General features: G+C 38.1%; 1 protein-coding gene across 1 annotated transcript; it reads left to right on the top strand.

The window, feature by feature from the left end:
- The first annotated feature begins 1777 nt into the window (after window positions 1–1777).
- Window positions 1778–24935, top strand: LOC118902800 (60S ribosomal protein L30-like). Its single transcript, XM_036867464.1, has 3 exons — window positions 1778–1817; window positions 2039–2185; window positions 24580–24935. Exons 1-3 carry the CDS (start codon window positions 1778–1780, stop codon window positions 24933–24935), a joined length of 543 nt encoding a protein of 180 aa, XP_036723359.1.

Here is a 24935-nt window from a genome sequence, read left to right as displayed (position 1 = left end):
GAGCCCACGTGTCACAACTAGTGAAGCCCATGCACCTAGAGCCCGTGCTCCACAACAAAGAGAAGCCAACCCAGTGAGAAGCCCACGTATCACAACGAAGAATAGCCCCTGCTTGCTGAAACTAGAGAAAGCCCTCATGCAGCAACAAAGACCCAACACAGCCAAAAATAAATAAATAAATAAATTTATTTAAAAAAAAAAAGATATCCTAACATATCCTTCAATGGTAAACCAGTAATTTTTTTTTTTTCTGGGAGCAATTTTACTTAATCTATATATATATCTATATATACCACAGATAAATAAGTGGTGTATAGGGCTCTACAGATTAATACTTAAAATTGAAAAATGAGTATTTTTTTCCTTCCTGAGGATGGACTCACTACATGGTCACATATGGATAGATTCATTGATTTCTATGTAAATAAAATAAAAATGGAGCATGTGTTTAAGGCAAAATGGAGAAATACATTCTCCTTTTCCGCCTAGGCCTATACTGACTTCTGTTACCTTCATAGGTCCACTATTTCTTTTTTGTTATTGTTTTATATATTTAACACAGTGTTGCAAACATTTGTTTGAGGAAAATGTGTAGACTAAGATTCAAAACAAAGGAGGAGGGAAGAAAGGTAGGAAAAAAGGAAAGAAAGAAGAAAGGAAGAAAGGGAGGAAAAAAGGAAGAGAGGGAGGAGGGAGCAATTAAAGTACACTAGTGAACTTATGAAAGTTGTAATAAACTGGTAGTGTATTAAAGTCATATGGTTATATTTTAAAGGAAACCAAAAAAATTGAAAAAGAATGACAAATTAAGTCTGAAATAATGAAAAGCACTCAATTTTGTCTCTGTGTGTTTAGAAACTAAAACACTAGAGTAATTATCTTAGAATCTCAGAGTTGAGGGGTTTTTTTTTGTTTTTTGTTTTTTACTTTGTAAAATATTTGCCTCCCTTGCAGTGATATATGGAGTAAATAAAAATCAGTGTTGGACAGTAAATAGCCCTCAGTTCAGAGTGCTATTAGTAATTTAGGTAACTATTAAATTACAAGTGCATGGACTACTCATGCATTTCCAATTCTGATGTTAAGGCTGAATTATGATGAATCAGGTTTTAACTGGGCATTTTGTAAATAAAGCACTAAAGTCTCTATAGATAGTACAAAGAATCCTACACCCAAGGGAGCTTTAAAATTATACACATCATTTAATACAAAAAAGGGCATACTCTTTGGACCACCCCATCCCTCCAAAAGGAAAGAAAAATATAAAGGAAGAAAGAATGGAGGCAAGGAAGAAAGGGAAGAAGGAAGGATGAAGGGAGGGAGGGAGGGTGGGAGGAATTAAATTAGAAATATCTTTAAGAGTACACATCCCTAGGAACTTTACTGAAAATTCTGAAAAACTGAATAAAGTGCATTCTGTATACCATCAATGACATTATACCTCTTACCGACCTTCAAATAAAGTTGTAATCAATAAGAAATAATTGAATATTTATTTGAATAGTGATTTATTTAATTACTGCATGTGCACGTACTCTCATTTGAGTTTTTTTAAAAAAGATTTGAGCTAATATTACTTTACCCAATTAGATAGAGGAAACTGTGTTTCAGAAAGTTAATTCACCAAAGGTTATATCATTTGGGGGAGTGTGTTGGGGGAGGGGTGGGTCTCTGATAACAAAGCTCTTCACCTCGTACCATGTTGAAACCTCATTATTTGTAAATCATTCCTAGGATCGATTTCAGAGAAGACTGGAAGTCTAGATTTCATACGAACATGTCAGCTTTTCAAGCCGAAGTTAATGGGTTAGCTGAAGGTACGGAGGACAGGAGAGAAGAAGAGGTTCTCTGGAGAGCGCCTTTTACATGCCTCTGTTTCTAGCGCTGGCCCCGGCAGAAAGAAATTACGAAGGTAACAACGAAGAGAAGCTATTTACTCCTGGACCCTGATTTTAAGTCCCATTCTATTTGGAAGAAGCGAATGTTTTCTCCCTCTTTCCAAGTTCTTTCCTTAGTCTTTTCTCTCCTCTTCCACTAGCCCACTTTCCAGAGGCCGAGGAGGAGGAGACGACGAAGGAGTGCACCAAGAGTCACAGGACTCGCTTGACTCAGATTCCACTTGGCTTTTTGGGATCTGCCTGTCCTCAGGCCTCCCTCATCTATCTGCTCTGCTTCTGTCTACCAGGTCAGAGCTCCTTGCCCTACAGGGGCAGGCTGGAATCTTCCTAGTGCTCAGCTGAGTTACAGTGATGCTCTGAAATTCTGTATGTAGCTTCTAGGTCTGGATTTGAGAGAGGAAGTAGCTGAGGCTAATTTAAACCAACAGTTTGCACTGTGCTTGCCGGTCTAACATTATAGGGCTGCTCATTTATCTCTGGCTCCTGGTTCAAACTTCAAAAGAAGAGTTGACTAGACATTTCTAGATTCCTAAAATAGTCTTTTTATTGTCGTTATTGCTACTAAGAAAGCAGGATATTCGGTACACCAAAGAGAATAAATTAATAAAAATTTGATCCCCTTAAAGACTCTAATACAATTTTAAGATGGTTAAAAAAAATGTTATGTTTTCAATTTTCTCTAGTGACTGCAATAACAAAATGGGAAGATTTCCAAGCCTTGCTTTTGGGGACATATAAATCAAAGGCAGTAATAAAAAAAAGTGGATAATTTCATAAGTTTTGCAGCTTGACAGTATTGCTTTAAAATCTGCAAATCTTTGACACATTATGGTTTAAGAATATGCTTTCACATGTCTAATTGCTAGCTGATAGAAAGACATGAATCTGCTTTGAATGCAAAGTTTCCATCTGTCTGGCTGATTGCTTCAATGTGAGTTTGCTAATAATGAATTTTATTTTTAAAAATGAACATTTTAAATGAAGATACGAAAATGTGCATTTCTTTTTTTCTGAAGGCTGTAATGTGGTTATATCTTCAAATCACCTAATCCCAGATTCCTTACCCTAGATCAGTCTCCCTGGTCAGGTACTCTCACTGCATCCTTTGCTCCTCATTTGGAGCTGTTATTGCAGGAGCAGTTAGGAAGTTATCGGTGTAACCATGATTGATAGACTGCATCCCTCCATAGGCTGTAGACTCTATGAATGGAGGGATCACATTTGTTTTGTTCATCATCATATTTCTGCTGTCCAGCATAGAGCTCAATACATAACAAGTAGATAGACTTCAACCAAAAACAGCATATCATGTATATAATGCAGATGCAGATATTAGAACCAGCTATATTTAAGCCCGACATTAAGAAATTTGCAAGTTTGGAGAATTTAATCCATTTATGTTTAAATTATTGATAGGTAGGGACTTAATACTACTGCCATTTCGTTAACTGTTTTCTGACTGTTTTGTAGATCCTTTGTTCTTTGCTGCCTCTCTTGCTGTCTTCCTTTGTGCACTGATAACTTTCTGTGGCTGTATGTTCCAACTCCTTTATCATAATCTTTCTTGTTTCTACCACAGGGTTTTTTCTGTGGTCACCATGATACTTACACAAAATACCTCACAACATCTTATTTTAAGCTGATAACTTCAATAGCACCCAGAACATTTTACTTCTTGCCGCCCCTCACATTTTAGGTTATTGATGTTACAATTTACATCTTTTTTATATTGTGTATCCAATAATAAATTATTGTAGCTATGTTTATTTTTAACACATTTGCTTTTTAATTTTTAATCTAGAGTTGTGATTTACATACGACTATTACAATATTAGAAAATCTGACCTTATATATTTATCTTTACTGATGAGTTTTGCACGTTCATGTTTTTACGATGCTAATTAGCATCCTTTTATTTCAGCTGGGTGTGGGGTCTCTAGTCAGACATGGTTACTCCCTTTGCTCTGAGGGCACAGGGCGGGTGCGTTGTCTGGGCTCCCCAGTCAGACGGAGTTGCTGTCCAGATGCCCAGGTTGGGTAGGGCCACAGGCTATGCTCCATGATTGGAAGGGGTCACTGATGGACTCCCTGCCTGGACAAGGCTTCAGGCTGTGTCCATCAAACCAGCAGGCCACATGCTGGGCTCTGCTGCTGGGTGGATGGTAGAATGGGCTCCGTGGCTGGATGGTACTGCAAGCTGGGCTCTGAGGCTGCTCAGGGTCGTTGTTTTACATTGTTTTACTGGTTATACAAGGCCAGAGGCTATGCTCAACAGTTGCTGGCTTGGCTTCCAGCCCAGGTGGTCCTTAGGATATGCTCTGCAGCTCCTGGGCATCTGTGCCCATGCTTCCTGGAGGGCAGAATTGGAGACTATGCTCATCATTTGAGTGGAAGTACAAATTTGCTCCCCAACTTGGGCAGACACTGTTGGGGGGAATGTAAATTGGTACAGCTGCCATGGAAAACAGTATAGGGGTTCCTCAAAAAATTAAAAATAGAACTACCATATGATCTAGCTATTCCACTTCTAAGTATAAATCCAAAGGAAATATCCTGAAGAGAGATCTGTACCCTTATGTTCACTGGAGCATTATTTACAATAGCCAAGACATAGAAATAGCCTATGTGTCTGTAAATGGGTGAATGAATAAAGAAAATGCAGTATGTATGTATGTGTACACACACACACACACACACACACACACACACACACACAGAGGAATATTATTCAGCCACGAGAAAGAAGGAAATCCTTGCAACAACTTGATGCATTTTCAGGGAATTATGCTAAGTGAGATAAATCAGATGGAGAAAAATATACTGTTTGATCTTACTTACATAAAAAAATCTAAAAAAACACAAAAAACAAAAAACCCAAACTCATAGAAACAGAGATTTGATTGGTAGTTACTGGGGACAGGGGTGGGGGCAGTGGTAGATAATGGGTGATAATAGTCAAGGGGTACAAACTTCCAGTTATAAGATAAATAAGTTCTAGGGATCTAATGCAAAACATGGTGACTACAGTTAACAATACTGTATTGTATACTTGAAAGCTGCTAAAAGTTCTCATCACAAAAAAATAAATAAAAAATAGGTAACTATGTGAGGTGATGTATGTGTTGATTAACCTTATTGTGGTAATCATTTCACAATACACATGTATATCAAGTCATCACATTGTACACCTCAAACTTACAAAAAGTTATATGTCAATTATATCTCAATAAAGCTGGGAAGAAAACAAATTTGCAAGAATGTAAAACATCGCCACTCTTCTCACTACTTTTTTATTTTTTATTATTCTGAATAACATGTTTACTTTTCATAGTAATAGATAAATTATGCTAACCAGAGAAAATCCAAGTCAAGCTTGTAGCAAAGTGCCTGGAACATAGTAAGTGCTCAATTAATTACTTATTAGTATCATCATTAATAAAATTAGTACTATATGTTTATTGCATTCATAACACAAATGTGAAAGCCTGCTATCCAAATAGTGTCCAAAGCTATGTGTTTTGCCAGTCTTACCTCTAGCCCCTCTTTCCCACGCTATGCCCCATCCACAGAAAATTGTTTGAGATTCCTGTAGAACACCGTGTCCATGTGAACTTCTCACCTTTGCATATGACATTTGCTCTGTCTGCAAGGCTCTCCTTTTCCTGGTCTCCTTAGCACACTCAGTCCTGACTTCAAGGCTTCCACATCCGAGTTCATCTCAATCTCATGGCACTTTGTCCATAGTACTTTTAGCACATTTTGCTTCATATTTTTATCTTAATGACTTTTACCCCTTTCAAGCTTCTAGAGCATAGTCAGCATATAACAGGCAAAAATGCTTACTGTGAGAATGTGTGAATGCAAATGAGCAGGTTGTTTGCTTTTAGTATAATATGGATTTTTCATGTAGTGCTGTAAAGTTGTTTCAATTTTCTTTTCAGGATGGTAGGGCTCTGTTTACTAAGAGTGATTACTGATATTGTTAAATATATGGGTCCTATTACCTGCCAAACCTCACCAGGTATAGATGTGCCACTGTCTTTGTGTTTTCCAACATTTGCTGCTAGGACTGGCTTTCTCAAACACACAAATTAATTTAATTGGAGAAGCTTTTCTCACAGACTTTCCAGGGACAAGAGGTCACTCTCTGGGTACCCTGGCAGAAGGCCCTTGTTAACTCTCAGCCCAAATTCTTAGTGAAGGTCACAGCCTTTAGGACCTAGCCTGTCTGCCCAGACAAGATAGGACTGGCTTTCATGCAGTATGATAGAGAAGGGAAAACATTTAGAAAGAATTAAATGGTGCATGTGGTATACTTCTTTCTTAGTGGCTATGAATTCCTTAATCTCAGTTCATGTTTACTGTCTTTCTTAGGCATAAAAGTTGGGATATTGAAAGCCACAAAGTTGCTAAGCGTTATAACAGGATCCTTAGGATAGGGTATATTTGCTAGGCTTCCAATGATGGATGTCTTATTTCTCTTTATTTTATTTTATTTTATTTTATATTTTATTTTATTATTTATTTTTATGGCTGTGTTGGGTCTTCGTTTCTGTGCAAGGGCTTTCTCTAGTTGTGGCAAGCGGGGGCCACCCTTCATCGCGATGCGCGGGCCTCTCACTATCGCGGCCTCTCTTGTTGTGGAGCACAGGCTCCAGACGCGCAGGCTCAGTAATTGTGGCTCACGGGCCCAGCTGCTCCGCGGCATGTGGGATCCTCCCAGACCAGAGCTCGAACCCGTGTCCCCTGCATTGGCAGGCAGATTCTCAACCACTGCGCCACGAGGGAAGCCCTTATTTCTCTTCTTGGTAACATCCAGTCGAAATTGATATTGGAGGGTGGAGGGGTAAGGGTACCAGTTAAGCAATGTTTATGGTCCACATTACTATTACCAACTGTCCCAGTTTATCCAGAACTGAAGGATTTCCTGGGATGTGGGGACTGTCTAAAAACTGGGAATGTACTGGGCAAATCGGAAAGGGTTTGTCTCTCTAGCTGATTTGTTTATGTCATGCTTAGAGAGCTTTAGCAACCAGGAGTACACTATTTTATTCATCCTAATACCACCTGAGTTCTATCAGTGAAATAGAGTAAATGAGAAGCTATTGGTAGGAGGTGGGTTTTGATGAACTATATCTACATGTATTTATACTTTGCTTCTTGGGAGATGCATAATGCTTAGTGGCCTTGATTATGAAACTAATTTCTGCATCCATACCCCAGCTCTACCATTTATTTGCTGAGTACCCTTGGGAAATTTATTTAACTTCTCTGTGCCTCAGTTTCCTCTTGTGTAAAGTTTCTAATTCTAGAGCCTATATTATTGACTTGTTATTGAGATTAAATTGGGTAACTTATATCCATAAAATAGTGTTTATTATTGTTATTGCTGTTATCATTGTAACTATTACTACTATTAATCAGCTATTAATTAGATATTCAATTATTCAATTTCCTTATCTGTAAAATGGAGATAATATCTCACATGGTTGATGTGAGGATTAAAAGGGAAGAGATAATATATGGAAAGTGCTTAGCACAGTAGCAAAATATAGGCTCTCAAGATTTTACTAAGTGTCAGTATTACTATTATTAAAAGTGCTATTATTTTTATTATTATTAGTTTGCCTCATTCTAGTTGCAAAGGTAGAAAACAGCACTCCGAATTACAAGCAAATGCTTTGGATTCTTGGGAAGCTTTCCATTTTCTAAGTTAATGTTTCTTGTGATATTTCCTTCATGTTTTGGCTCCAGCACCTAATAAACTATCTCATAATGACATCCTTCCCAGATGGTGATACAGCTGAGACAAGTTACTTGGCTTTCCCTAGGATGATTTCCCATCAAGTCATCGGACTGCTGCTTTATTTCTAGTATGTGGTTGTCAGGGTCCCAGAAAATTGAGGCAAGTGAATGTCTGGGGCAGATGACTGCCCTGTTTTTGCCACCCTTCCCAAAATTCTTAGTTCTTACAATTCAAGGAGTGCTTAGCCTTACTTTTTCTCCTAAACCTCCAAAGACATATTAGAGTAGATGTACATACATAAAATGCTTGTTGGGAGAGGAAATGAAAAACTGGAAACCTTTTTTTAAATCAAACATTTCTGACTATTAACCGGTGCAAGTGTCATGTTTGAGTTGAGGAAGGAAGAAAGGGAGGGGAAAGGAGATAGAAATTGTAAACCAATTGGGAGAGCTTAGCTAAACAATTAAGACCCCTGGGAACACATTATTAAGCATACGTTCCAAGCCTGTAATGTGACTATAGATTCTTTATGTCTCAGTATGGCATGACAGGTCACAGGCTTTGTAGCTCAGGAGGAAAAAAAAATTAAAAAACCACAAAAGACTGGTGTAAGTATTTAAGTTATAACACCAGGGCTTACATAAATACAAATCAATCTTAAAACAACATTTGATATCCTCAGTCCTATGAATAAGGTAAGCATATCCAGCCTTTAAAGTCTCCGAAAAGGTGTGGTATCAAGTAAAGAATGTCTGTCCTCACATGAACTCATTGTACAGTAGAAGGATTTAAAAGTAGTTCTATTTCTAAGAAAATGTGCGAACTTGCCAAAGAGAGATATCAGATACTTTCAGGTGGCCTGAGCCCTGACTCTTACAAATATGTTTGGATGCTCAGTTCATTGACATCCTATGGTTGGATTTGGAGGGCTCTTGCACAAAACCAAAGGAGTGCAGCCAATATGTGCAATGGGATCCGTTTTATTCCATTTTTGTCCATCTCTATAATTCAGCCCTGTATAAAGTGACAAAAAAAAAAAAAAAAAAAAAAAGCCCTGAAAGGCTCAGCTGTTCTATAGCTTGTGATGTGATAGGGAAGAGTCCCTGTGAGCACACGCAGGATGCCAAATGAAAACCGATACGCGTAAGTGGCAGGGAGGCTGGGCAAAAAATCATGGGCAGGCACGTCTCATACAGGGACAGCATCAGCCTTTCTTAATGCCGGGGAAGACGGAGAAGATTTTCAAGATTTTAGAAGGTACGTAGACCCACTGTCTGAGTGAGAAGTGAATATGCTTTAGGGGTTCATTGAAGTGTTTCTATGAAAGTAATTTTATGAATAAAAGATGATTAGTGGAATTCATTACGAGTTCAGAGAGTCACTGTTTTTCAGGGCGTGTTCAGGAAGTCATAGTAAAATGAGTACATAACACTAAGCAGGCAAATAGAAAACATGGGTTTCTCTTTCTGGGAAGCTGGGGGGTATTTTCTAGGAGAGAAGTTACTTTTCGCCTTTCTACCTTACACGGAATCCATGTGAAAACAGGTCGAGCCATGCTGCATCAACGCCTCATCCATTATGTCACTTCCCAGCATGCCTGTGCTTACTTTTCTCTTAGTTTCTCTGAAGCCTTACCACGTTGATGCATTACAGAACTCATGCTAGTTTACAATGACTCAACTAGACCTACATAACAAACCATTTCTCAAGAACTTTCTCTTGCTATGATTCACTGGGTTTGGCTGCTTGTAGTATTTTTCTAAGATCCTCAGACTAGTTTTTTTTTTTTAAATAGTATGATTGGCCATGTTTAATGTCACAGTGCATCACTATTTCACTCTTCCCACCAATGGAATAAATCAGATGTGAAAACCTGGCCAATGGGAACATCATCATCAAACAATATTTTAAAATTATTTCATGTGTTTTGGGAATGCATTCAATATCCACTGTTCAACTCATTGATCAATATTTATTACATCATTTCTATATTCTCAGGCACTGCTAGTAGCTAACTGTATTTCTCTAAATTACTAAGCAATTTATTATCTGTAATATCTGTAATATTCATTTAACAAAAACTCACGCATTTCAAATAATATATTTTTATTTCCTTCCATGAGTCAGGTATTAGGCTAAATGTTTTAGATACATTATTTCTAATCTTCCCCAAAATCTCTGCAGAGTAGGAATTATTACTCTTTTTTAAATAAATGAAGCCTTGAGACTCATAGGCACTGAGTGACACATCTAGGGTCACAAATCTAGTAGTGGGGGAGGGGTCTTCCACACCTAGACTGATGCCATAGCTCACCACTTTACGTGTTAGGGGGGTTGTCTGCCAAATCTTACTGGAAAGTCTTCACAGTCAGGGAAATGTATCTTGAAATTTCACTGACTAGTATGGAGTTTTCCATGATTCATTCATTCAGTATATTTTTACTCGGCTTTTGATTAAATAAAGATCTTAGTTATTGATTTTAGGCAATGAATCAGCAAGGTTATGGGCTGGACAAGGAATGGAGCTAGAAAAAAGCCACAGGAAGGAAGATAATCTGAGAATTAAATCTATGTGCAAAAGATGAGAAGATCTAGACACAGATGATCACTGTGACTCTAGAATTTGAAAATGCTCCTTAGTTGAGAAAATTCTCCAAGGAGAAATCAAATATTCACAAAGTGACCTAGATTCTTTCTTCCTCCCGCTCTCCCTCCCTCCCTTCTTTCTTTTCTTCTTTCCACGTTAATTAATTACTGATATGCAAGGTTCTGTGTTTGATGCTGAGACTACAATGATGAATCCTAGAAGACACGCATGTAAGGAGATAATTATAAAATATAATCAATCCTTTACCAGGTCCTAAGAGAGCAAAAACGGCAGTTGAAAATTGCCAAGGTAGAGAATTAAGTAAAGAGAATTAAGCAAATTATATGTGTGTGTGTGTGTGTGTGTGTGTGTATCCAAAATTATAGTCATATGTATTATATATATATATATATATATACACATACATAATGAAGGTATATATACACAGTATTTGCCTTAGGAAAAAAAGTTTCTTGAGAGCATGCATGATGTATTATATTTAATGTTTTAAAATTCATCCACTGAACTTGATAATTCATCCACTGAACCCTGATAACTGATCCTTACTATATACCTAAACCACTTTCTTTGGTGAATGCCTAAGCTGACAATTTCTTATTCTCTTCAGCTTTATTTTATCTGAGTTTTAAATTTTTTATTTATGTTGAAATTCTACTCAAGACCTCTAATAACAGCCACAATACTTGTACAATGTCTATCGCTTTTCAATTTTCAAAGTATTGTCACATAACTATCTATCTTTTTTCCCTTTTAACAGACTGTGTTCTAACTTTTCAGGTGATTAGACAGAGGTCATTGAAGGCTCTGTGACTTCCTTATGGTCACTCAGCTGGGAAAGGGACATTTAAATCCTGGGCTTATGAGCCCACAGCCCATGACATTTCATTGACTCTATGAGAAAGAATTTAAAGTGAGACCCTCACATTTCATAAGTCCAAAAATTTTCCTTCCACTCTAACAGAGTAAAGCAGCAGTGTGGGCTTTGTAAACAGTCAGACCTGGAGCCACTCTTTACCAACTGTGAGTCTTTGGTAGAGTTACAATAATAGGTTTCTTAGAATTATTAATAAATTTCTTAGATTATTAATCTAAGTTTCAGAGTCTTCATATTTTGAAAAGTGAATAATAACTACCTCTGAAGTGTTGCACAGATGACAGGAGATCACATGAGGGGCTAGCCCACCTAGGCTCCCCAAAATGGAAGGCATTACTATTATCAGAGCAGCAGTCCATGTGAGTTAAGGCAAATCCAAGAAGGAGTATTGTATATTTAATCTGCTCAAGGAGGCATCAAGGAAGAGATGGAAATTAAATTGGCCTTTAGAGGAAGATAAGCTTTAGGTTGGTCAAAAAGGGAATTCCAGACAGAGGAGAAGCACAAGTAAAGACAGGAAGGAGAATGGTGAAAAACAGAGGCAAATTAGATGACCAGTCTGATCAGGGAATATTTATGTTGAGGAATCAAGAAATTAAGGCAAAACAGTGAAAGGAAATTAATTGAAGGGGGCTTGGATTCTGCATTGAGAAAACATGACTTTTAATTTGCCTTCTACCAACTTCTGAAGCAGGGGATAACACAATAGAAGTGATGTTTTTGGAAAAGAGCTCAAAATCTTAGCATAGGTTGGAGACGAAGTATTTGAAACAGGAACTAGGACATAGGTTATTGCAATCACTAGTACAGATGTGAAACGATCAGCTTAGCCTAGCAGAAAACAGACATAATGTCTTCTGGTGTGTCTCCTCAGGGCTCCCACAGGAACTTCAAAAAATCAACACTTCCAAGCTGCCTCAAATATGACTTGCATCCTCTATTCTCTATCACTGTCCCACCAAGAATTTTGTCACCCCAATTAGGAATTATCCTTAACTTTATATTATCCCATCATGTCAACCATTCAGCCATAAAATCCTGTCAGTTCTGCTTTGTAATCTCCTCTCTTTCAACCTCATGGCCACTGCAAATATTCACTGAGCATCTACTCTGAAGTAGGCACCAGGGTACAGTGGTGGACATGTGGCTTAAAGTCTAGCACAGAAGGCAGACATTGAGTAGATATCCTGGGTGTGATCATTGCTACAACAAAGTACAAGATCCTATTGTATGTCACAGGGCTGTATATCCTGATCTGAAGGGTAAATGAAGGTTTTTCTGGAGAAGTGACATTGAAACTGAAATCTAAAGGATGAAAAGGAGTTAAGTGATCAAAGAAAAGTAAAAAATTCCAGAAAGAAGGAATAACATCTGCAATGGTTCTGAGTTAGTCAAGGACGTGGCATGTGTAGAGAAAACAGACAATTTCATGAAACTAAGAGTGTGTCTTTTGCTGAACTACGAATAATTTTCTCATTTTTTTTCCTTCTCTCTTGCACTACTCTCATCAGCTTTCTGCCTTGCTGCTAGAGTGACCTTTCTAAATTTAAAACTCATTATGTTACAGATTCCACAATGGTTTCCCACAGTCTACTTAGTAAAGGTCAAAAACCCAGTATGATGAGGGGATCCTTCAGTTTCCTGTCGTTTGCCTTACTTCCACCCCCTCCAACCGTAAGTGCCAAGGATACTATTTATGGCTCTTCAAAAAACTCATGCCTGTTTACCTACTTATGTCTTTGCCAAATGCTGTTACCCCAACCTAGAATGCCTTTGTCTGTTTGGAAAACTCCTACTCATCCTTTAATGGAACTCATATGCCACATTCTCTAAACCAGAGGTCAGCAAACTGTAGCTGATGAGTCATAATCCAACCCTCTGCCTGTTAACGGATGACCTATGAGCTAAAAATGGTTTACATAGTTTTTAGACACTGAAATAAAATGAAAAGAATAATATTTTGTGACATGTGAGAATTACATCAAGTTCAAATATCAATGGCTATAGATGTAGTCTTATTGGAACACAGTCTTGCTCATCTGTTCACTTACTGTCTATGGCTGCTCAATAAATAATTACTGAATAAACAAATGAATGTGAATGGGGTCATGGCCATGGCAGGTGAGAATGAATGTGGATTGTGTTGAGCGCTAAATTGATATTTAATATTCATATCACAAATTTGTGCTACTTTTCTTTATGACTTTTAGCTGAGTTTTAAAAATGCAATAAAACTAGGAATCATTTTCATTCAAATGCCAGAAAATATGAGATGTTTGATTAAACAGGAGGGGCTATACTGGATATAAGCTCCAGTAGCTAACTCTGAACTTTTATTAGCTTGAGGACAATCTTCTGATTTTTATAGGAACCATTCTGGGCAGTATATTCACTCTTGCTGATGGCTTTGTGTGCTCTTGGGCCAACTTCTCTTTTCATCTTTTTTTGCTACTAACTCATTTGTCTTCTGCACATGAGGCTGCATTTAACTTGGCTGAAAAGCAAGAATAGACATTACCACAATATAAGGAATTAAAAAACATCCCTGCACTTAAAAGAAACACATACACAGACACACACACACACACAGGAGGCCACAGAGTACACAGGGGAGATATTTTTCTCAATTGTTAATACAATGGAGAGCCCAGCTTTCACCTAGTGATATGTCTCTTACTGAGATTTAGAACAGGTTGGTCATTTTCATTGAAATGTTAGAATGGGAGCTTCAGAAATCTATTTCCGTGAAGGATTTATGAAGCCCCCTGGGAATTAATTCATTCTGAGCAAAAAGAGAGATGGGGGAACAAGTTTAGGGCAGTAGCAGAGCTTCAATGGTCACAGAGGAGAGGTAACTCTGAAAACAGCAGGTCTTTGCTCTTTCTAATTGCCTATCAGACCAGCCCCATGGACTCCTGTCTAGTCCCTACACATGAATGTTAAATCTGAAAGGACAGTTTCTCAGGATCTTGGTATCACACTGAACCATAAGCAGCATTGCTTTAGGTCTTCTTCAAGGCAGTGCATGGGGAAAAAAAAGGTGGGAGCAGGGGAAGGAGAAAGGACTTCTCTCCCATTTGGCAGACTTGAGTTTAAAACAGATCTGTGCTTCAGTGTCAGTGACAGAGGAACAGGCTGTGGCCTCACCACATACAGAGGTACCTGCAGAGGAGCTCTGAGTGAAGAAAGCTGTGCCCAATACACGTGTCAGCAGAGTCTGCACATGGGTGTATGGGAACACATAAGAGGGGCGTCCAAACTGGGAAGGTGGAAGGTTTCATAGAGGATGGTCTAGCTAACTGAGACCTACACAAAGGAGTTGGAGGTGGAGGAACATCTACTACAAAGGCTTGGCTGTGATGAAGATCATAGCTTATTTGGAGAACTGCAACTCATTTAATTCTGACTACAACACTATGAAGTGGGTACAATTATCACCTCCATTTACAAATGAGAAACTGAGGCATAGAGAAGTTAAGTAACTTGTCCTAAACTGCATAGCTAGAAAGTGGCAGATCTAGGCTCTAACCCCAGGCAGTCCGACTCCCAGGTCTGTCATTCTAACCTCCACTGTACAACATTAGTAGTTAATTGCCACCTTTAATTAAACACGTATTATAAGCCATATACCATAATAAGTACTTTATATGTATTATCTGATTTAAGTATGATCCAGTTATTTCTTGCTTTGTAACTTACATAACTCACTGGCATGCTGCGAAGTTAGAGCTAGCCAGGAATGAGGACCAGGAACCTTAGTTCTGCTTTGGGTGTCTCTGTGTGGCCTGGGCATCCTCAGAGCTCATGACTGGGTTTCAAGGTCAATAATCCCAAGAAAGAATCAGGTAGAAGCTGTGTTACTTTCTATGACATGCCTCAAAATTCACATAGCATCGCTTCCACCATATTCCGTTGCCTAAAGAAGTCATAAAGGCCGGCCCAGGTTCAAGGGGAGGGAGGTAGACTCTACCTCTGCATTGCAGGTTCTGGAAGTACATGTGAGACCAAGAATATTGTTGCAGCCATTTGGGAAAAATATATTAGTATGTAATATCTGATTTAATCTTCATAATAAACCTATGATGTGGGTCTTATTGTCTTGATTTTGAAGATGAGAACCCAGGCTCAGAGAGATTAAGTAACTGGACCACCACTACGTAGCTGGTACATGGTGAGAGAGAGAGCATGTTTCTCATCAGAACTCCATGTTTTGTACCATCTTCAGCTTCAGGTTTTGCCTCCTTAAGCCTTCCCTAACCACTACTTTCTCAATAAAATTAATTACTTCTGCTCTGTAATATTTCATGATCTTTTTGCATGTATCTGTTATTTTGTGTATGAAAAGGTAGGGTTTTAGAATATGCTATTAAAGCACATGAACTTTGGAACCAAACTTCTTGGATTCAAACCTCAGCCCTGCCACTTCTCACTAGTTGTTGAACTATAGATGGTCACTTGGCCTCTCAGTTTTCTCAACTCCAAAATAAGAATAATAATACCACCTTCCTATACAAGTTGTGAAGAATAAGTGAGATAATTGTAAACTGCTTAGAACAGAGCCTGGCACATAGTAATTGCTCTTCAAGTGTTAACTATTATTCTGGATTTAATTATTTGAATGTCTGCTTCTCCTGTGAGATGGTCAGCTTTGAAGAGTAAGGCTCCCTCTTATTCTTATTTGCTCCAGCATTTAGTCCAGGACCTCAATATATACTAATTGTACTAGATAGAGGGAATTTTGCCACCTGACTTGTTCTGTTCAATGGGTCCTTGCATTTCAAGTAATAAATGCTTTTTTCCCCAAATTCTTCTTTAGGATAAAGGCATATTTAGAAGTAAACAAAATGTTATTAAAAATTTAGTCACAAAAGCAGATGTCCGTCATGTATTTAAAATTATTCTTATATTCTATAGCTCTTACATCTACTTCTTTAGTTACAATTTTTTTTTAATAGCTAGAAGAGACATTAGAAATCATCACTGACATCTCCCTTATTTTATAAAATATCAGAGAGGTTAACTATTTTTTCATTGATAAATTAGTGGTAAAGCTCAGAGTAAATCCAGGACACCTAATATCCTTGTTTGATTCACTTCCTCCACTCCATTTACTCAAAGAGAAAAATATATCAATGCAATGACTGAGAAACTCAGTAACATTAATTATTTAATAAAAATAGTTTTTGAGCACTCACTCTATGTAGGTGCCATGCTAGGTTCTGGCAATGTGAAAAGAATGAGTCACAGTCATGGTCCTCAAAGATAGACATGTTGAAGAAGACAGGCATGAGCACAGACAACCTCCACACCACATGAGAAGCCCATACCAGCCCATGATAACTGGTACAGTGTGCTTCTGGCGGAAAAAAGTAAATCCAAATTCTAAGAGAGGAATCCAGGGTAGTTACTCAAAAGAGGTTAACATTTGAGTTGTGTCTTGAAAAATGAAGAGCCTTTCACCAGAGGGTGGAATTCTAGACAACAGAAACAACATAGATCAATCATCACATGCTCATGTAAAAGCCACCGTGGGCCAGGACATATGCTGCATACTAGAATACAAGAGTGAGCAAGACAATAATAAGGTCTCTGCCTGTGTGCATCTTTTATCCTACTGGGAATTCGAAGGGTTAACTACAGGTGATTTGTCTTTTTAAAGTACAATAAAAATCTTTGTTAAGGAGATTTAATTTGAGCATAGAGAGGACAAAAGAGAAGCAAGGCTACTTCCTTTGGAAGTGACACTGAAGTTAAAGCCTGGAGGCTGATGGGAGAATTAACTACCCTAAGTGGATTATGGAGCAGGAAGAGCATTAAGAGACAATACCAGAGTCTAATGGCCCTGAGGCAGTATCAGCTGTGCATAAAGATGAGCAGGGTTTGCACATAAACAATAGGGACATGAGTGACCTAAGATGGCTTTAGAGAGGGTCGGTGGAGGAGGGGGTTGGTTAAGGAATATACCCAGGAGCAACAGTCAATGAAGCCATTGAAGGATTTAAAAAGAAAGAAGGGAAACGATCGAATTTGTAATCTTAAAAATCACTCTGACTACATGGACAAAGCCACAAGGTTGTGAAAGACACGGCACACTCAGGAATTGAAGCTAATTTTATAAGGCTAAAGTTTAGGGCCTGAGGTGGAGCATCTCAGGAAATGCAGGCTGGAGTCAGACCCTGGAGGAAGTTCCTTTCATCTCAGGGTAGGACTTGTGCATTTTATCCAGCAGGAAATAGGGACATCTTGAAGATTTACATACAGGAGAATAAAACATGCAGACCATAAGAATCATGCCAAAAAGACTCATGTGTATTCAGGATATTGCAGTTACTAGTATAGATAATGGATTGACAGGTTATATAAATATTTTATATAAGTTGGAAAGAAAAGAAACCTGTGTACTTCAGTTAACCAGAACAGCCTAGTTTCTGCCTTCCAGTTAATTGAAATTTGTTGAGGACCTCAAATGTAAAAAGAAACAAACTCTGACATGGCAGAGAAGGGCAACAAAGACCTTCCTATATAATGCCTGGTGGGATGGACTTTCTGGTAAACCTTGTGTGAGCTCCCAAGGATATGCCTGGGCACATACCAGAATAGTGCCTGCCTATGTGATGCAACCAAATGCTGCCTGTACTTGCTGCAATTTCACTCTGTCCCTCTGGGTGGTAATTAGAGATTGTTTGATCTTAGTCAATAAAATACTATTCAATTTCCCCTGAAGACATCAGAGATGTATTTAGTATAGTAAAAATATTTTCCCATGCCACTATTTGAATTTCAAGCATACATTTCTACTCATTTAATTTCCAGCTACTTACACAGGCTCTTTAACATACAGACTAAGGGCAAATTAAAAATATAAGAACATTACTCATGTTTCTGGAGGTCAAGATGGATGGATGTTCAGTAAATTACACCTACTCTCATGAAAGTTGTTGTTGATGAAGGCCATGAAGGTTAACTTCTTGATCAATCTACACTGGCTGTATCCAGGGACACAGTCTATGTTCTAAAGCTTGTATTAAGCAGATAATGCAAGAAACACCTACGTTCAGAACTTGAGAGGTACCTTTGAAAATTCAATGAAATCTTAATATAATAATTCTCTCCATAGTTTGTTTTATATATATCATGGTGCAAATTCTGACCCTCGATTCATTATAACCCTTCAGAGTCTCTCTGTAAAACTGGAAGCTGTCCTTTTTCACACCTCCTGTGTTATCACAAAGAGGTGCCATTCTATTTAACAATTTATGAGATTGCTAGTTGTAAATGCACTTGTAGCAGTGGTAGACTTGGGAGAGCAACAAAGATCTCATGTTTGTCCAATGATTAAATAATTAAAGCTCATCAATACATTCACAAGGAATAGGAAAGAAAATCACACCCTGAACTCAGTGCCATTGCCACCTTGGAAATGTGAATCAGTTTGTATCCTTGTTAATTTGGTGAAATATACAGCTCTAAATTTGGATTGTTTTCTGAAAATAAACAGGACATATTCTGTTTACTTCACTACACTGTATTATATGACATGAAGTAGCAGGTTAAATAAATACAATTTTTAAATGTAAATGATACTATTATTATATGTCCAGTAAAAAATGTCTTTAAAACAAGTGAAAGAACTCACGTTTTGTGTCAAATGCCTTCAAATTACCAGAATCTCTCAAGATTATGTTGATTCTAGTAAGTTTGGTAAAGGATATAATTGACATAATTTGTAGTAAAAGTTGAAATAATATTCTGAAAATGCATTAGCAATAGTGTTAAGATTTGAATTCATTCATCAGTATAAAAAGCATTAAAATGCTTTGTTTGTTTTGCTTTGTTTCTGAGAAATACAGACTAGCACCAAATCAAGAGAAGTATGGCAGCCCCACTTTCAAAAGGCATATATCCTTGAGAAAATTAGATATGTATAGAAAGTTAAGTAATAGAATGGTTGAATAGTTACAGATCATATAAGACCATAGAAAAATGGATATCATGATGCAAATATGTGATTAAAATAGGAATCCAATTAACATTAAATACATTAAGTGCTATGAGGTCATACTACTGAGGGAAGTCTTGGTGTTGCCAAGAAAACTTCACAAGGAAGTTTGAAATTAATGATCATTAAAGCACTGGTAGGAAATGGGCATGTGGAGAAGCTAAGGAAAGGCTCTTAGGAAGGGAGAGGTGGAAAAAATGGGGGCGAGTGTGGTGTAACAGACACCCAGGGCAAAGAGGAGAGGGGAATCCAGTATTAATATCAGGTAGTGACAAATTAGTCTGGATACAATCATCTAGATTCAGATATTTATGAAGAGGAATAGTGAGAAGTAAGATGGAATGTTAAATTGAGGAAAGTATGGGACTCCTTCAGTCAAACTCTTTTTGAAAATTTCCACTGAATGATAGTCTTTCACTTTTGACCTTTGGTGGTGTATGGACTTCTGGTAGATTGTGCTAGATGTCTTTAATTCCCTGTTCACTCCATCTTCTCACATACAGAATCAAAATGTGGAGCTTTGTACGAACTGGTTTTTTCAAAAGGAGTCTGCAGATAACTATGAAATCAATTTCTGGAATGCACATCTCAGTTTGTCTTTTATCTTAACTGTCTATTGGGCATTTATGAATTGAAATCCTGCTACTCCTTCCTCTAATCAGGTCAAAAATGAAATTCTTCTCCATTCTGGATGCCCACTTTCCCTGTACTTGTCAGAGATGCTGCAAGGCAGTTTCATCATCACAGCTGCCTGGGCTCTTCTCCCATATATAAAATGACACTATAATTGATCATCTAAGTGAAAGGAGTGCTATCAATAACTACATGGACACAACAGATATAAACTGGTTGTTCCTGGGAAACCAGGGTTAACAGTCACCCTATTTAATCTTTCTGTCATTCAATTCTGACAATTCTTTAATTCTCTTGATTTTTCATTGCTTCTGCCCCCATCCACACACTGAGTTCAATCACACCCTCCTCACTTTCTTGCTAATCTCTCCCTTGTGAAAAATATACCCAAAACTCCATTTCTGGCACCAACATCTTGCTCAAGAACCTACAGTGAATCTGCAGTGTTTCTCTCCCAAAGAATAAACTACTCTTTTTAGCTTTTTATGACCAGTTTGATCTGCATCTGTCCACCTCCTGTTATGTCCTAACCACAGCCATGGAGTCCCCAGAAGTATCCTTTTCCTTTTTCTTTTTTTATGCTTTTGCAAATGCTACTTGGCCAGCCTAGAATGTTCACATCTACCCACCATGCCTTTCTATGTTTTTCTTCTAATCAAGTTGCTGTATAATCTTTAAGAAAGGAATCAATCCTCCTTCCTTTCTTAGAGCCTCCTCTGATACTGAACTCTCCTCCAAACTGCTTAATAACCTTGCATCTAAATCCTTGATCAACCAATAAGCTTTTGCAATAGCACTCCCTTTTGCTACCACGATTATAGGTTTGTGTTCCTAAGCAAATTTCTTTAGCTCAATTGTTAATTCCTTGATGATACAGAATAGGGTGTCATATGTCATTCACATAAAGTGTGTTTTCAAATATATGATGAGAAATGTGTCTTTCCCATCAAAATCGCTTCCAGTTCCCCTCCTGCCTGCTCTCCCTTTGGCCACTTCTAGAAAGCAAAGCAAGATAAAAAAGCAAAGCACCTGTTTATCATTTCATATTTATCTACCTGATAAAATCTAAAGTACTGGCATACTCTCCTTACTAAATAAAATAAATTCCAACACATGGCAGTATTAGTGTTCCATGTCTTCAGTGTCTATGCCCAATTCAGCCAAATCATTCTCAGAAAGACAAATCATTTGCTTTCCTATGCATAATAGATTCATATATAAAAATTTGCTGATGGAGATTATTCCTGGTGAAATTTAAATCTGGCACTGTTCCCTGTGCTTTCATATTATTCTACCTTTCAATTTGAATGCCTTATGTAAACCTAGAGCTAGCAGCAGAGTCTCTGCTGGATCCTCCCTTTGGCTTGCTGGCCTAGCTGTTTACCCCCAGCCTCTGTTTTCCAGTCACAGTGGTTCTTGAATCAGTGTCTGTGATACACGGAACAGAGGGTGGCTCAGAAACTCTAAACTTCAGGAAGCAGGAGCCACCTTTCCAGGTTACTATGAGGCCAACACCAACATGGCTCCTTCCCAAAGTTTGAAAGTAGGGGGATAGGGGAAAGCACCTTGCCTTGCTCTTTCTCTCAACTTCTAGAACATGCCTTACTCTTTGAGTCCTATTCAGGAAGAGAGCAAAACTTGATATCCCCTTGAAGGATATTTTATCCTATCTAAAAGTGTCATAAGACATTCGGTCCACACAAAAATGTCCTTAAAATCTGGTCCTGTCCAAAACATCCGTAAGACATGTGGTTCATGCCAAAAGGTCCTTGAAATTTGGTCCTATCCAAAATGTCCATGAGCATATTTGGTCTGTGCCAAATGATTTTGGACAGGACCAAATATCAAAGACCTTTTGGTATGGGCCAAATGTCTTATGGACACTTTAGACAGGACCAAGTATCTGTTAAGCTTGATATCCTACTTCTGATTTCCATTTTCTTTTTCCCAGTCCCTGGACATGAAAAAGGGGTAAGCTTTTTTTTCTCTAGCTACCCTTTTTCTTCCCAATTTTAACAGTGGACTGGGCACTCTAAGAACTGGAGTCCCTAGGTTTTGGCCCTTGCCATATTGAAAGAGAGCACATCCTCCTTACACATAAAGCCAGCCTCTCATCAGTATTATCTTACAAAGAGGCTAAGTCTCAGTCTTCTCCTGCTGTAAACCAGATTTTGCAGAGCAAATTAAGACCCAGCACTTTAATATTTGAAAATTAAATATCTGGATTTATTATGCATGAATTAGATAGAATACTTCTTTTTTCTAAATGACAGAAAAAATTCTTCCCAAATGTACTTCTGTGTGAAGGCACTAGTTTTCATAATTAAATCCTAATAGTGTGTAGCTATAAAGTTATATTTTTTATAGAGTCATATGTCATATGTGTGGTTATAAAAATGCAAAGTTCAAGCTTCAATGTTCGATGCAGTTACCCTACATGTCTTAAAAGAAGTTAAAAATACCAGCTTCCTATATATCATTATTCTGAGCAATAATTGTTGTTACTATTACTTATCTTGTACCCTAAAATTTTTTGCTCAGAACAATGACATTAATAATATACTGCTGGAATTTTAAGAAATGAAAGCAGCCTGCTAACTCTTTCATTACTCTCTCTTTTCCTTTTAATTCAATGCTCATTCATTCAGCATTTATTAAAAACCTACTTTGAATCAAACCCTTCATGGGGTGAAGCAATAGAGACGAAAGGTAATAAACATAGGTTCTCTACTAGAGGAGCTCACATATTTATTGTTTTTGCTATACTCCTCCTTACTTTCATTTAATTTCATAAAATAATATCTTCCCAAATATTTAGCAAGTATTTCTCTGAATGAGTACAAATGAATAGCAGAGTCTAATAGAAGTCATTACCCCAAAACAGTAATGCTCCATTATTCATTCATATGTTCAGTTGTTCATTCAAATTTTCATATGTTCATTTGTTCATTCATTCATTCAGGAAATGTTATTAAAGCAGTTACTGTGAGTTAACTGCTTTAGTTGGCCTCTGGGCATAAGCCATATATCTTGGCCTTCAAAGTGATGCCAGTCTACTGACTTAGTGTACATGATAGTGCCATAATAAAGGATTATGAATATGACACGGGGTGGGTGTTGGGGGTGAGATGGGAACCCTTCACAGAGGAATGGATAACGTGAATTGATGTTGAAGGAAGAGAAGGTCATAAAATATTTAAGTAGGGAGGGGCAGTCAGTCTCGTTCAAGTGAATTGTATACACAGAGGCATGGAGGCTGAGAAAACGTAATATTTTTAACCTTGGAATGTAGAGTATGTCAAAGAGCCTACTGCAGTTTTGTTGGGCATAAAAATGTGCCCAGTGAAAACACGACATTCCCTAGCCTTCCTTGCAAATAAGGGTGAAGAACAGCAGTGCAGCCCAGGCCTGGTCAGTGAGTTAAAAGTGTTCCTTGTCAAGTGAGGCTCCAGGCAAACTCCTTAAAAGCAGAGCTGGCTCAGCTGGGATGGGCCTTTTGCCCTTTTCCCTTCCTGTTCTCCCTGCCTGGAATGTAAACATGATGCCCAGAGGAAGGACAACGCCATATCACCACAAGGTAACAAGCCAGTGCTAAGGATGGTTGAGCAGAAAGATGCAAGGAGCCTGCAGCCCCGAGATAGGAGAGAACAGCTCTGTGGACCCTGCGCAGTCTATCACAGACTTCTCACCACCAGAGGGGAAATGCCTTAAGTAGTTTTAGTTAAGCCATTGTTTTTCAGATTTGTGTTACTTGGGCAAACTGATGGTGTGAACCTGAGCAGACTAGACGAGGCCAACCATAAGGAGCCCTGCACAGTTGTAGAGTTTGAACTGTGTCTGGTAGAGGTTCTTTTTTTTTTAATTTAAGAAAAGATCAGTTTATTAAAAGACCATAACCTCTTAAAATCACAAGTGTAAAACCATCAGGGAACCAGGCGGCTCGTGGGGGCCATGTGGAGATGCAAACACATAGCACTTCTTCCTCTTTCTGCTTCTGAATGTCAACCAGTAAGTTATTTACCTGAACTCTTTATGTTGTTTTTTTTGTAGAGGTTCTTAAACTCCAGTATGTTTGAGAACCACTGGAAGTGTCTGTTAAACACGCACTTTTCTGAGCCACACCCTCACAAATTCTGATTCTGATTCTAGCAGTCTGGGTGGCACACAGGAATTTCAACTTTAGTTTCTGATGCTGGTCCTAAGACCACATTTAAACAAACAAACCAAACCCCACAAATACAAAAAAATAAAAATTTTCTCAAATGTGTGGAAGTGGAGCAGTTGATGCATTTGATGCACTGGGTAGTCTGTTTCTCTTTCTCTTCCTTCCCATTTTCCTACCACTCATGGGGACACAAAACTGCTGCCCACAGTTTACAAATCCATATCTGTGACATCTATGTTCAGGCATAAGATTGATGAAGAAAGTATTTTATGTTTCATTAGTAGTAGTTCAATAGTTTCACTATTTCCTTAAATAGCACTTATCAAACTACTGTTCTAAGAACTTTAACAAGTACTAACTCATTTAATTTTTATAAAACTCTACATGGTAGGAACTACTATTACCCCAACTCATAGATGTGAAAACTTAGCGACAGAGATGGTAAACAGCTAGGTCACACAGCTATTAAGTGACTATGCTGCATCTCTAATCCTTGGCCATCATAGACTTATTATTTGCAGTTCCAACTACTTATCAGTGATCACAAAATTTCCATGATTTATTCAACTATAATGAGAATAAAGACATTACTACCCCTTTCTCGCTCTCCGGCCATCTTGGCAGCTGCTCTTGGTTGGGGGCATACCGCACCTAAGGCAGGAAGACGGTGGCCACAAAGAAGACGAAAAAGTCACTGGAGTCGATCAACTCTAGGCTCCAACTGGTTACAAAAAGTGGAAAGTACATGCTGGGGTACAAGCAGACTCTGAAAATGATCAGACACGGCAAAGCGAAACTGGTCGTCCTTGCCAACAACTGCCCAGCCTTGAGGAAATCTGAAATAGAGTATTATGCCATGTTGGCCAAAACTGGTGTCCATCACTACAGTGGCAATAATATTGAATTGGGCACAGCATGTCGAAAATACTACAGAGTATGCACACTGGCTATCATTGATCCAGGTGATTCTGGTATTATTAGAGGCATGCAAGAACAGACTGGTGAAAAGTAA

Source organism: Balaenoptera musculus, chromosome 10 (assembly GCF_009873245.2).
Source record: "Balaenoptera musculus isolate JJ_BM4_2016_0621 chromosome 10, mBalMus1.pri.v3, whole genome shotgun sequence".
NCBI classification, from domain to species: domain Eukaryota; kingdom Metazoa; phylum Chordata; class Mammalia; order Artiodactyla; family Balaenopteridae; genus Balaenoptera; species Balaenoptera musculus.
This window is presented reverse-complemented; position numbering and strand designations above follow the sequence as displayed.